The sequence below is a fragment of the Sinocyclocheilus grahami genome, unplaced genomic scaffold, assembly GCF_001515645.1.
Source record: "Sinocyclocheilus grahami isolate Dianchi unplaced genomic scaffold, SAMN03320097.WGS_v1.1 scaffold63.1, whole genome shotgun sequence".
In the NCBI taxonomy this organism is placed as follows: domain Eukaryota; kingdom Metazoa; phylum Chordata; class Actinopteri; order Cypriniformes; family Cyprinidae; genus Sinocyclocheilus; species Sinocyclocheilus grahami.
The window spans coordinates 1,454,609-1,468,889 of NW_015505242.1; the positions used below are offsets into that span (position 1 = coordinate 1,454,609).

Genomic DNA, 14,281 nt, shown 5'->3' on the forward strand with positions numbered 1-14,281 from the left:
AGAACATGGTAACTACAGTAATTATCAAAGTGGGAAGTGATGCACTCTGGGGGCATTTGGCCAGGGGTGTTTTTACACCACAGACAAGGTTTGACAAGAAAAAAATCATTATGAAAATATAATTATATTTTCCTTAAAATGTTCTTCTTAACTTCAGGCCGTATTCTCATGTCATATATAACTGTGATGTTCTGCAAAACAACAAGCTTTAAAACACTTTTTTCTTACTGGTGAAAATCAGACGGTCAGATCCGTTTTCTCTCAGGTACATCGCAGTGTAAGCTTCATAGTGAACATTACTACATCACTCTCGTCAACGTAGTCCATATCAACAACAAAAATATATCTTTACTCCATATAGTGGTTATTTTGGGAAAATCCCAGGTATTTTGAGCAGTAGGATTATAAAAAATATGTGCTAATATAAAATTAAATTAAGTAATTAAGACTATAAAATTGCAAAATAAATCTATCTATCAGTACTTTTTTACTTAAGTACATAAAAAATCAAGTACTTTTGTACTTTCACTCGAGTAAAATTGAAAAAGTTAAACTTTTACTTTAGTAATATTTTATTATACGTATCTGTACTTTTACTCAAGTACTTGATTTGTGTACTTCGTCCACCACTGGAGAGAAGATAGTGGATGCTGAGTTCTTGTTATCTTTGGTCTCTGTGAACAGATTTATTCTCACATGTTCTTAATATAATTTCTAAATTCTCCATTGAATTATGTGATCTGGAGTGTCCATTTCTTCCACTTGCACGAGTGTTATTAGTCAGAGCGCGTTAACTCTCTAGATCTTCCGTGTTTAAAAAAAATGAGTGAAACATTTTTCTACACATGAAATATGAAAGCAAATAGACATGATTATGACGATATATTTTCTGTATGTGTTTTGTATGCAGCTCATGGTAATTTTATAACAATAAAGGATATTTATGACAATAAGCAGTGTGACGTTATTAAACATAGCCTACAAAGAGTGTATTGTCTGCCTATTATAGAATCAAAATCAACTATAGATCACAATCGGAAGTTATTACAAGCACTCGATGATGGGTTTATAGTGGGTTTTAAGCAAAAACATTAATAATCACATACATTTTCAAATGTTGCTTGATGCTAATTGTACTTATATTTATATTTTAAGATGTTTTCTTGTAAGCATTATAGATAGTTTGTGGTTCTGGCGTAGAACCAAACTTTATTTAGCTATATTTAATGCTGTATATTGAGCAGTGGACGATGTTAAACCCATATATGAGATACATATCGGAGTAAAAATGCATTGCTGGTCAGCACCACCTAGCATGCAGGCGTGAATTAGCAGAAGGTGATCAATCGTTTAGTGCTCGGTGTGAAAGCAACGTTCGTCGGCGATTCGCCTCGCTTTTTCACATCGCGGTCAGTGTGAAACGACCTTTAAGTGTCAATTTTTAGAAATTGAGATTTATGCATCATCTAAAAGCTGAACGAATAAGCTTTCCATTGATGTATGGTTTATTAGGATCGGACAATATTTGGCCGAGATACAACTATTTGAAAATCTGGAATCTGAGAGTGCCAAAAAATCTAAATATTGAGAAAATCGCCTTTAAAGTTGTCTAAATGAAGTCCTTAGCAACGCATATTACTAATCAAAAATTAAGTTTTTATATATTTATGGTAGGAAATTTACAAAATATCTTCATGGAACATGAACTTTACTTAACATTCTCATGATTTTTGGCATAAAAGAAAAATCGATAATTTTGACCCATACAATGCATTTTTTATGTATTTTAACTTAAGACTGGTTTTGTGGTCACATTTGTGAAATAAAAAAAATATTTTTTTTTATTCTGCAGCAGAAACAGGCTTCCATATATTTGAGAGTATTTTCCCAAACGGATAACTTACTGGTCTCCTGAACCCGAGCCACAAAGCCCATGAGCGGTAGCTGGGGGGTGATCTGGAGAATAGAAGGGGGCGGAGGGGCCATAGGGGCTACCCACCCCAACAACAGGGGTAATTCAGTTCAGAGAGAAAAAACAGAAAGGGAAGGAAACAAAAAAAATTTAGTGTGGGTGAAACATAAGGAATGAAAAGAGGAAGTTGACAAGAAAACCGTAGGAGATGGCAAGTTAAAGAAGAGAGAGAGCGCAATCAGATCAAGCCAGTAAGACCGAGCCCACTGATTTAAATCACATACAAACAAGCTCCTCTTCTAGGTATTGTATTAATTTTCTACCTTTCTATGGACACTTGAGAGCATGTCTAGTGTGTCTACCTTGGTTTTGGTTGTAGTGTGGCCCTCCATTAAGCTGGTTTTGGATCATGTTTGGATTTGTGTTCTGAGGCATGTTGTTGGGCTGTCCAGTAACTGATGACGGCCGGCGATAGGGCAGGGAACCTCCCACTGAGGGCGAGGTGTGCCGTGTCATTGGCCGGTTCATACTGTAAAAGTGAGGACCATTGCCTGGGAGACAAAGAGAAAATTAATTAATAAAACTAATTCTGTTGCTTCTTTTTGAATCGCAGTATGGGATACACAATAGGCAGACCACGATACATTCAACGATATATGGAATTAACTGAAAACACAAGCTCTGACCAAACCCTAGTGAGCCGCCTCACTCTCTGCTAATGCAGCTACCTTCCCAGGCAGCATCATACCTGAAATGAACACTGATGTGGATCACACCACATAGACAGCAGGTCTGCAAAAGTAGCACTTATAAATACACAAGAGACACAACTAGTGCTAACAGTTAAGCCAACAACTCTATACAAGTGTCAAATATTTTTGACTGCTGTCCATAGCAGTACTGTATATTTGAACACTCACCAACTTCCTACATTAGCTTGTGTCATTATCAACAGCGTTGCAAAAAGAATCACTCACACGCAAGCCACTTTCAAATCAAGCAGCTTTCTGTTGATCAATGCAGCAAATTTGTGTAACTAACTTGAACCAAATGCAAAATCTGCCACTGACTTCAACAGTATATTGGTTACCAATATTCTTTATAATATCTAATTTTGTATTCAACAGAAGAAAGAACAACATGAGGGTGAGTAAATGACACAATTTTTATTTTTGGGTGAACTATTCCTTTAAAGATTTTAAGTAACTATTAAATGACAACAAACGTAATCTACATTTAAAATGTAAAAGTAGGGGAAATGAGCATCCACAAATTAATCTAAAAAAACTCCAATATTGGCCAATACCATTAAATATGGTACATCGCTATAAACATTTCTCTTGCTCGGCCATAGTATTGGATCAATTTTGACTGAGCTTGTCAGAGTGCATTATGGAATTACCTTGAAGGGTACATGTAATGCTGCCTAAACGATGCATCCTAGAAGACAACAAATATCTTGTCTTAAAAATACTGTCTAGGTATGCAGATCACTAGTTTTGGAACAGAGCTATAGAGAAAAATATGATCCTCAAACCAATCTGTCCATGTACATATGTTGGCCCGTGATAAATTCCTAACTTTGATTTGTTATGAAACATAAAAAGAAAAAGAAAGACCCCAAAATAGTCCCTAAGAAGCACAAACAGGAAGTAGAGATGGACCAAATTGGGCAGGTGTTGTACCTGCAGCCCCATACAGAGACAGGAAACCCAGGGGAGAAGAGAACAAGAGGGAAGAAAGATCGAAAGGAAAAACAGGGCCACAGGGAGGAGGGATAGGTGCAGCGAGTTAAAAGAGAAGAAATAAAGAGGCAGTGAACAGAAAGAGAAGTTATCATCGCTAATAGTGGGACAGGAAATAGCCTTCAATACAGTAACAATAATACTTCCTTCAGAACCTTGGACAGTTCTCAGATTCATTTACTAATACTTAATTACACAAAGAGCAGGAATCTCACCGGGAAAGGCGGTGGGCGGGGCTGGTGTTGGCACGGCGATGGGCACACCCACGCTTCCACTCCCACTGTTCTCTCTGCTGCTACTGCGACTGCTGGGCTGACTGCCGCCGCTGCTGCCACTACTGACACACATAAAACACATCATGCAAGTTAAGGTCAGTTGCCAATGGTCAAGATCTGTGCCTATAACAGGAGTCAGCGCGGCATGAACTTTTTACTTCCATAACGTCACGTATTTCCGAGTCAAACAGGATAGGGAACTAAGGGGGGAAAAATGTAGGGTGGGACTTCATTTTTGCCTTTCGAGAACTGATTAGATTCCCAAAAGCAGTTGTACCAGAATGGAGTCAGACTTAATATAAGGGCTAAATAACTGTTTGGTTTACATTATTCAATAGATCAGGTAGTGATGGTCAACAGAAAAGAAATGTCATTTTGAAGGAAGAACATGTTATTACATTTAGTTTAAAGAATGAATCATTCACAATAAAGTGAGCATTAACAAAGTAATTAGCTGTAAAACAGCCTCACATTCAGCCTTGCACAATTCATTCTGTTCTGTCCCTTACAAAAAAAAAAATCATTTCAGCACGTTTCATCAAAATTTCATTGACCAGGCCAATTAATTAATCCATTTTTGATTTTTTTTTTTTTAGATTTTCAGCTTTTTTTAGATTATCAGCTGATAACTACAGATAAAATAATTAAATTGGCCTGGCCGATATTTAGCTGGTATTTGGCCATATTCAGATTACCAATAGATGACTAAAGGTAATAAAGACAATACTCCCCAGTAGCCCCTCACTGCAGAACAAAGATCCAGGGGGTTAGGTTGGATCCACATCTAGGGGGTGGAGATGGTGGGTTTAGGGATCAGGGGGTGGAGACGGGTAGGTTTAGGTATATGTAAGGTGGGAGGAGTTGGATCTGGACCACGCCCCCTGGATCTTGTGTTCTGCAGTGAGGACCATCTCCAATACTTGGTAATTTTCAGACTAACTAGTGGTCATTTCAGCACGTTTCATCAAAATTTCATTGACCAGGCCAATTAATTAATCCATTTTTGATTTTTTTTTTTTAGATTTTCAGCTTTTTTTAGATTATCAGCTGATAACTACAGATAAAATAATTAAATTGGCCTGGCCGATATTTAGCTGGTATTTGGCCATATTCAGATTACCAATAGATGACTAAAGGTAATAAAGACAATACTCCCCAGTAGCCCCTCACTGCAGAACAAAGATCCAGGGGGTTAGGTTGGATCCACATCTAGGGGGTGGAGATGGTGGGTTTAGGGATCAGGGGGTGGAGACGGGTAGGTTTAGGTATATGTAAGGTGGGAGGAGTTGGATCTGGACCACGCCCCCTGGATCTTGTGTTCTGCAGTGAGGACCATCTCCAATACTTGGTAATTTTCAGACTAACTAGTGGTGGAATGATGAAATGGCCATGAAGAATATTTGACCATTTTCAGATCGGTTGATAATAATAGTGGCAGACTGATACAAAAGACTGGCCAATATTCTGACAATATTTGGCTGTTGTCAGATTATTAGATCAGCCAACATTCATGTCCACTTGGCCAAAGTACATAAGTATTTCCTTCTTTTGTCAGTTTGAAATCTATCAACAGCCTTGTCAATGGATAATGCACATTCTGTATTTAGAGATTTTTAAGAGAATTTAATTAAAAAAATGTTGCTTGGTTAACCATGAGTCAAACTACAGAGTTTTCTAAATGTACAAATCACTCCACATTGATGATCAATTTCAGTCCAATTCCTGATTAATGGAGTAAATAAATCGAAAACAGCTGAAAACTAATCTGCTGCTTAATATTTCTGTGGAAACCTTGATAGCATTCCATGATGAACAGAAAGTTCAAAGGTTGAAACTGAAACCTTTGTAACATTTTGAATGTCTTTACAGTCACTTTTGATCAATTTAATGCATCCTTGTTTTAATTATTAATTTCTTTCAAAAAAAAAAGAAAAAAGAAAATCAACTTTGAACAGTACTGTATTAATGTATAGAATCTACAAAGAAATATATCTTCATACACATCTCGCTTGGTCATGAATTGAGGAATTGTGGGTGAGAATCTGAGAAGAGGAGGAAGCATTCTGTAAGAATGTAATTATGTGCTCTCTGTTTGTCCCGAGACTCTCAAAATCAGAGCACTGAGAATGCAAACAGCAAAGAGATGAAGAGATACCGTTAAGAAAGACTGAAATAGAAAAAGACGGTGAGTGAAAGAGCAGGAAAGAGCTCTTCTTTAAGTAGGCTATGGCTGTTTGAACCCAAAAAAAGACCTAAGCAAGAGAGATAGAAAGCAAAGGAGAAGAAAAGAGAAAGTTAGTGAGTGACTGTTACTTTGGCCGAAAGTCAAACTGCGACAGACACCAAACAAAGACAGCTTAAAAACGGAACAACAGCGACAGGAAGGACAGACGGGAAAGGAAAAGAGGAAGCAGAAAAAGAGGGTGAGAAAGTGTGAGGAAACTTTTTTTCCTTTTCAAAGTTGATTTTTTTAAGCCTGTCCAGGGGATAATGCTGCGTGTGTGGAGTAAGCGTGGGTGTGTGTATGAGTACCTGTACGTGCGGGTCCTCTGATTAACGGATGCAGTTCTAGCCGGGCTCTGCAGGGGTGGTGCGGTGTTTCGTGTTGGACTCGGCACATAGTCGTTAGGGACGACGGGTGGACGCACAGGCTCGAGCGTCCGGTAAGGGGAGTGGCGCCTGCCGAGGGGGGCGGGGTTAAAATATTTTAATATCCACTAAGGGGTGGAGCCAAACATCATTGATGACAGACCCCAATAATTACATACTGGGAGATCTTGTGTCACATCTTGTAGACTAAAAATCCATTTAGAACATCACAACAGTACCGTAAAGCAAACTCTCATGTGTCATGTCTAATTTATAGTTATTTGTAGATTAGGGTGGGCGGTATGACCAAAATAGATCAAGGTATGAGTAATTGTATAACTGGATCAACAATATCAATATTTTATCAGAATGTATTGCTTATATTTTTTTATTTTTGCTTTAAATTAAAATAATAATAATAATAATAGGTTTAAATAATAAACAATCGCCTTACAATGCCTTATGATAATCTAGTGAATTAAATACTTAACAAATGAAAAACACTTCATTAGAAGTAGACCAAAAATTGGTTTGACCAATACTTTTTACACTTTTCTACTTTTCAGTTAGTGGTTCTCTAATAGAGTCTACCAACAAATGTCTACCAATAAATGTCACACCACTATGCATTCAACAGGAAATAACAGTGTTAGTTCATTCTCAAGTGAGAAATATGTAGCATTTTATCTTAACAGTTAGACACAGAGAAAGAATTAAATCATTTTATTTACTGTAACATTATTTGTTATTAATGGCATTTTCTAAATGCAATTTTCTATTGTTTAGTTAATAAACAAATGTTTTATTATTATGTATTATTATATATATGTTTTTGTTTTATATAAAATTGCTGTATACATTACAAATAAAAAGCAGAAATAAATAAGATACTTAAGATACTAAATGGTTTAAATAATAAACAATCGCCTTACAATGCCTTATGATAATCTAGTGAATTAAATACTTAACAAATGAAAAACACTTAATTAGAAGTAGACCAAAAATTGGTTTGACCAATACTTTTTACACTTTTCTACTTTTCAGTTAGTGGTTCTCTAATAGAGTCTACCAACAAATGTCTACCAATAAATGTCACACCACTATGCATTCAACAGGAAATAACAGTGTTAGTTCATTCTCAAGTGAGAAATATGTAGCATTTTATCTTAACAGTTAGACACAGAGAAAGAATTAAATCATTTTATTTACTGTAACATTATTTGTTATTAATGGCATTTTCTAAATGCAATTTTCTATTGTTTAGTTAATAAACAAATGTTTTATTATTATGTATTATTATATATATGTTTTTGTTTTATATAAAATTGCTGTATACATTACAAATAAAAAGCAGAAATAAATAAGATACTTAAGATACTTAAACACAAAAATAATCCGTATTGTATTGGTCATAAAAAGCAATACTGGTTAATCTTTATCTTCATCTAATATGAATTTCTATTTTTTATTTAGATGGATGCAAACCAAAAGAAATGGTTATTCATAACAAATTTGATCAAAAGTCAGCTTTTGGTACACAAAATAAGAAATAGTAAATAAAATATTATAAAACAAATAGGTTCTAAATTCTGGCGAGCGGAGTCAAATACACACTGTTGTTAAATAGCTGACATACATACACCAGTGTAAGCACACAGCAGCCTATAATAAATAATGCAGAAATGTAGCTCAGTCTATAATAGTAATGTAGCTCATCAAATGTAAACAACTATCAACTGTACTTAACAAAAATCCTTTTCCTCATCTTAACCTGTTTGGGACACATCCCACTCTGCATTTTTACATTACTCTGTTTCTTCATTGCTCTCATGGGTAAATAATGTAACTTAATGTAGAACACCCTACCAGCAATACATTATTACTGCTGCATAGTATATATTGTCATACCGCCCTTGCATATGGGAAGCCAAGCACACCAAAAGTCGCATGAAACAGCCTGGCTCAATGGACTGAGCGGCGCGACCGACTCGACAGCGCAGGGAGGAAGTGTTTGCTAGCACCACCGAACGGACAGGACAGCGTTATCTAATCTCACCAGCGTGGTGCTGATCAATTAAAACAGCACAGCTCAAACATAACTCTATTCATACTGCTCCACAGAAGTTCATGTGCTTTTCCCTGCACGTAACAAAATAATGATTAGTATTAAGTTACTACATTTCATTTGCTTATTATCTTTTTATATTACTACATAAAGTAGTGTTAACTACTTTGAAGCTTGTGTGTATATATTAGTGCGGTGTTCAAAATATCGATACGACGATGTATCGTCACAGAGATTTAATGATACGAGTATCGATACAGCTGGCCCTGTATCGATACTGTGGCACGTGTGCAGCAGTGGACCACGCTTAATTTTACAACGTTTAAAATTTAGTAGAAAAGTGCGAGGTTTCTAAAAAACAATGAATAGAGCATCTGTTAATAATCTGGCCGCAGAGGAACACAACGGGGTTGCCTGATATAAAGAGACGTAATCCCCAAAACAGAGCTTTAAACTTGCGCAATACAGAAATATCTGCTAAACGTGCTACTTATCTTTGTCAACCTGGCAACCCTGTGCTCACGCGCTCTCTCTCCAGTGGATAAACGTGCTTGCTTTCTGAAAACACCGCTTAGCTTGCAGTTTAGCTATCTCCACTTCAAGTCTATTCTCAGAAAAGTGTGATTCATCAACTGTTCATTTACGACAGAGAGAGAGAGAGGGGCTGTGTATGTATGAATTACCACCGTTTTGCCGCGTTTCTCTATTCACTAGCGGCGGCGTGGCATGAACTCTTTAATACCGCGCTGTTTCATCCCACTTTTGGGGTTTTTGGCTTCCCATACTAGCAGGAATCTGTCATGTGTCGGTATATATCTAAAGGAGCCTGTTGTGTTGTATTACAGAAGGTTGTCTGCATTGCTTGTGGTTGGCTGTTGTGTTGTAATGGTGACAGTGAGGGGTTGGGGCCGTGGACATAGGCATGAGCGGGAAGAACACATTGGAGGTTTAACAGTAACACACATCAGCTGTAAAAACTCAATGACATAAAATAATAATAACACATCACAAACACAACATGACAGTCTTTTCTCCACAGTGACCTGCAGTGGCAGAAAAAAGCACAAAGACTGAAACACACAGATCCAGAACGCTTCAGTGTGTCAGTCCCTAAACAGAGAATAAGCCAAAACTGTTAACTACAATACACACATTCATAGATGTGTGCGTGCATTGCTGTCAGGAATAGAGATAAGAGAAGAGATGGAGAGAAGTGACAGAGAGAATTTCCTTTTCCACCACCAAATCAACACGTGCACAATAGTATCTTACAATTCAAAGGGGTCATTTCATGCATTTTTATCGTATTATTTCACTCCTAGATGTCCATTTATAATGCAAGTTAAGCTTTTTGCACTGAAATATGATACAAAAACAATACAGATCAGGCTGAAATGTTCTGAGACCTGAAGGCTGAAATGCACTCAGTCATTTTTATTACTTTCATTTTATAAATATCATCAAGATAAAAGTAAAAAAAAAAAAAAAAAAAAAAAAAAAAAAAAAAAAAAAAAAGGAAAAAAGCATTTGCAAATGTACTTACCCCAGGGTTCCTTTGCCCGGGCCGGGAGGGCTGGGTGGTTTCTGGGTCGGGGCAGCTGTGCGTGGAGTTGTACCCACTTTCATATTCTGGGCATTGACCTGTGGGGGGTAAGTGTCAAAAATCATTATTCTGAATCAGAACAGATGTAAAGACATGGACATTCCACCACATACACAAAACACACACCAACCAAAGACCAACTGAGTCCTTACCTTAAACCTTAGTAACCACTACACTCAGAAATGAAGGCAACAAGAGAGGTGAGGAGAGAAAAGATGCAAACAGTTAGTGTGAAGAGTAAAGGGAAACTCACACACATGCAAACACAAACAGAGCAGCTAGTTAGGCAGCGCAGTCCATATGATCCAAAGCAAAATACATTCATATTAACTGGTGATGCACAGTATACTGGTATTTGGCAATATTATTATTATTAAAGGGTGCACAATTTTTTATTTATGATTTGCAGGCTGATATAGCAGCTGACTAGCGGGATGAAAGTAGAAATGCGCAAAAGCTATTCACAGTCAGCCATGATTAATTTATTTAACAAGGCAAAATGTCCTATAACAGAGGAGAGACAGAAATAAAGTGAGTAGTATTCAGCTGGTCATGTGATCTTAACATGGCCCTTTATGTAAAGGAAAATCTCATATGAATTTACTTTATTTCACATTTTACAAACATTCTTTAAAACCAACAATAATACTTGCTTTATTTAAAATACACAAAGCTACTATTTTCTGGCAAATTTTCACAGTTGAAATGCAGTCATTTCAATAGAAATTTGGGAATTTTGTGCGAGGGCGAATTACTTTCCCATGCAGGTTTAGCATCAGGTTCAAGTTGGTCACACGTATAGACTGGCTTCATCCCTACCTTTACTCCATGGCCTAAGTCATCCAGCAGACTGTAGTCAATGGGCTTGCGGATGTAACGTACAGGCCTCTCAGGATTGGCTGGTGCAATGATCTTGTGTGTGCGGGAAGTGTTCTTATTGGTGGTGAGGATGCCAATCTCTCGCCTGGCCACCTTCTCTTTATGGATGTCCACCGTCTGTGGAGGAATGTTGTCATGTGAATTGATGTATGCAGAGATGCACATGGAAACACATCAAAAGTCAGTTTACAATAAAATACTGTCAACTGTAAATTAGATAATCTATTTTGATTAATATAAAAGTACTGCAATGCGCCAAAGTTTAATACTTAGGGTTATTGATTTGAATAAATCTTGTACTTTAAGTAGTAATATTTTAATAGTGATGCTTGCTTTAGAAAATTAACTGAATGTAGAAGCAAAATAATTTGGAAACAAAACTGCAATGTACAACCCTGCTCATCTCAACAAGTATAACTAGCAGATGTTTGTATAGCAGTAAAAAGCACCTGTGAGATGTGGTTGATGGACGACTCCATGCGGCGTAGCTGAGACGCCTGTATATCCAGCATCTGGAGCACATTGTTGGCGAGAGTGTTGATCAGATACGCTACGCTGGCCAAAGACTGAGTATGAATTGATGTATGCAGAGATGCACATGGAAACACATCAAAAGTCAGTTTACAATAAAATACTGTCAACTGTAAATTAGATAATTAATCTATTTTGATTAATATAAAAGTACTGCAATGCGCCAAAGTTTAATACTTAGGGTTATTGATTTGAATAAATCTTGTACTTTAAGTAGTAATATTTTAATAGTGATGCTTGCTTTAGAAAATTAACTGAATGTAGAAGCAAAATAATTTGGAAACAAAACTGCAATGTACAACCCTGCTCATCTCAACAAGTATAACTAGCAGATGTTTGTATAGCAGTAAAAAGCACCTGTGAGATGTGGTTGATGGACGACTCCATGCGGCGTAGCTGAGACGCCTGTATATCCAGCATCTGGAGCACATTGTTGGCGAGAGTGTTGATCAGATACGCTACGCTGGCCAAAGACTGAGTGGTGTAGCTTTTGGTTTCTTCTAGAGCTCTGTGCTTATCTGGAGACTAGATGGAAAGAAAAGGAAGAGGAAAGAGAGAGTGTTAATCTCAGCACAGAAGGATGAATAGAGGTGAAAGAAAACATGTTATTGACTCGTGGCCTAATTTCTGTTCCCTCGTTTACACTCCCCTTTACGAGTGTGCAGTATGTTTCATCTACTATGATATAATAATTGTTTTAACGGTGTGCGAGCTCACATTATTGAGTATGTCTTGAGAGTGCATGCTTTCATTTTGTTATGTAGCCTATCAGAACGCCCCCAAAATTCAAGATATGGAGGGAAAAAATGCCCTGTATGAGATTTTGTTTTTATTTATATCTTGTGATATAGTTGAGCAATTTCACATGCAAGAGTGCTGTTTTCATAGATTGCAAATGTGACTGATTTTATCCAACAGCTGAATAAACAAGTTTATATTAGGTGATATACATTTTTTTACACAATATTGTCAATATTGTCTGTCATCAATGAAAATTGTTTCAAAAAAAGCCACAGAAGAACCATTGCATGTCTCTGAATGAATCTGTGTTTTTGAATTAATCGAGTGAGTCGATGCTTCAATGACCAATTCATAAATGCAGTCACTTGATTTTGCTCCTGAATGAATGAATCAGTCATTTGAACAAATCTGTTAATAAATGACTCAATGACTCGCTTAAGACAGTGACTTGCCATCACTTACATCTGGATTTAGTTTCATATTAAAATAACTATTTCTTTAAAAAATAAATAAATAAATAAATATTCACTGAAAAAACAGCCAAGGCACCAACACAAAAATACCCTCAGTCTCAAAATATTAAAAAAAAAATCCCAGTTTGAGATCACTTTTATTTGTCAATATTACACAACTATTCTCCCGTTCATGATTAATTTCCCATATATGAATGAGCAAAACAGACACTGCGGCAACCAATCAGAGAAAAGCACTGGAACAGGGGAAAAAAACGCCTCAAGTCACTGCCTCATTGGCTGCCTACAACCATCATTCATTCTCTTCCGGCGTATCCATGGTGATGCTGTCAAATATATGGAAAGATCCAGTGATGAACGGTACAATGAGTGAGGATAGCGGGGGAGGAGGGTAGTGTGTAGATCTGAAAGTGTGAGAGAAACACGCCTGATATAGCATTCAAAACAAATTAAAAGCCAAAGCCAATTCATATCAAATCCAACTAAAATAGTAATTCTCCAAAATATCAGCTGACTGAGTCTTACTCCTGTGCCTGAGCTAGCCATTAGTCATTAGTTCACCCATAGGTCATCCCTTTTCACTCCAATGCATATTATTTTGTTTCTTCCATGAAATACAAAAGGAAACGTTAAGCAGAATGTTTGAGCTGCTATTTTCCATTTAACAACAATGGATGGTGATTTATTCTGCCAGTGCCAAGCTTAAAAAAAACATCATAAATGTATGTATTTGTGCTAGTTTTGGGCGATATGCTCCAGTCATTTCGTCCTATCGTCAGCCTTTGAGATCGCCGATACACGATATTATCATGCTAATTTATTTATTTACTTACCGAATTTCATAGCCAGAGAGTGAACCAACTCCAGGGTAAGGCTACAAGTAGCCTAATGTTAGTGTAATCTATTAACTACACATTATATCTTTTTAGTCAAGTAGCATATGGATGTCAATCATAAAATATTTTTCATATGACTGAATTTGTTTTTAACATGATGACAATTTGATAAAAACCATTGTAAGTTACTAATATTAATGCTTACATTTCCTCAGTTATTCAAACAGCAGCTACAGAAAACGAGCAAAGAATATTTACATTATCAAAGAACATCACTGACTTCAGTCTAGCGTGAGTTTATGCACTTTTAAAAAAACACTCCCGTTATAATCAATGAAGCTATCTACACTGTATGATGAATAAATCTCTTATACTTACATCGCACGTACATCTGCACTTCGTTGTTTATGATGAGACAATTGACCATATGCACGGAGTGTTCTTTAGAACTTCCGCATTAAGATAAGCCAGCTCGTAAACTTCCGGTAAAGCGTCATTTGATGTTGTGGTATATATAGGTAGAGACTCTTGAGACCCTCACAGAGACCTCTCCTGCCTCGTTCTTGTCAGAAACTGAGAAACAAAATAATTGCAACACTGTAAATAATGATAGCGGCATTGACATGTTATTT

The 14,281-nt window shown here is 36.7% G+C and overlaps 1 protein-coding gene across 11 annotated transcripts in view; it reads right to left on the minus strand.

The window, feature by feature from the left end:
- LOC107584785 (abl interactor 2-like) overlaps window positions 1-14,281 on the minus strand; it is a 30,996-nt gene that overhangs the window by 12,759 nt on the left and 3,956 nt on the right. The window contains exons 2-11 of one of the 11 annotated variants that reach the window (XM_016271536.1): window positions 14,028-14,222; window positions 12,020-12,124; window positions 11,518-11,580; window positions 11,009-11,185; window positions 10,342-10,359; window positions 10,130-10,227; window positions 6,465-6,611; window positions 3,873-3,994; window positions 2,275-2,463; window positions 1,905-1,991 (exon numbers count right to left, since the gene is read on the minus strand). In XM_016271536.1, coding sequence (XP_016127022.1) covers window positions 1,905-1,991; window positions 2,275-2,463; window positions 3,873-3,994; window positions 6,465-6,611; window positions 10,130-10,227; window positions 10,342-10,359; window positions 11,009-11,185; window positions 11,518-11,580 — 901 coding nt within the window. In that variant the 5' untranslated portion in view covers window positions 12,020-12,124; window positions 14,028-14,222. Of the gene's footprint in view, window positions 1-1,904; window positions 1,992-2,274; window positions 2,464-3,872; window positions 3,995-6,464; window positions 6,612-10,129; window positions 10,228-10,341; window positions 10,360-11,008; window positions 11,186-11,517; window positions 11,581-11,956; window positions 12,125-14,027; window positions 14,223-14,281 lie in introns of all 11 variants that reach the window. The other 10 variants (XM_016271529.1, XM_016271526.1, XM_016271535.1 and 7 more) reach the window with 10 other exon arrangements.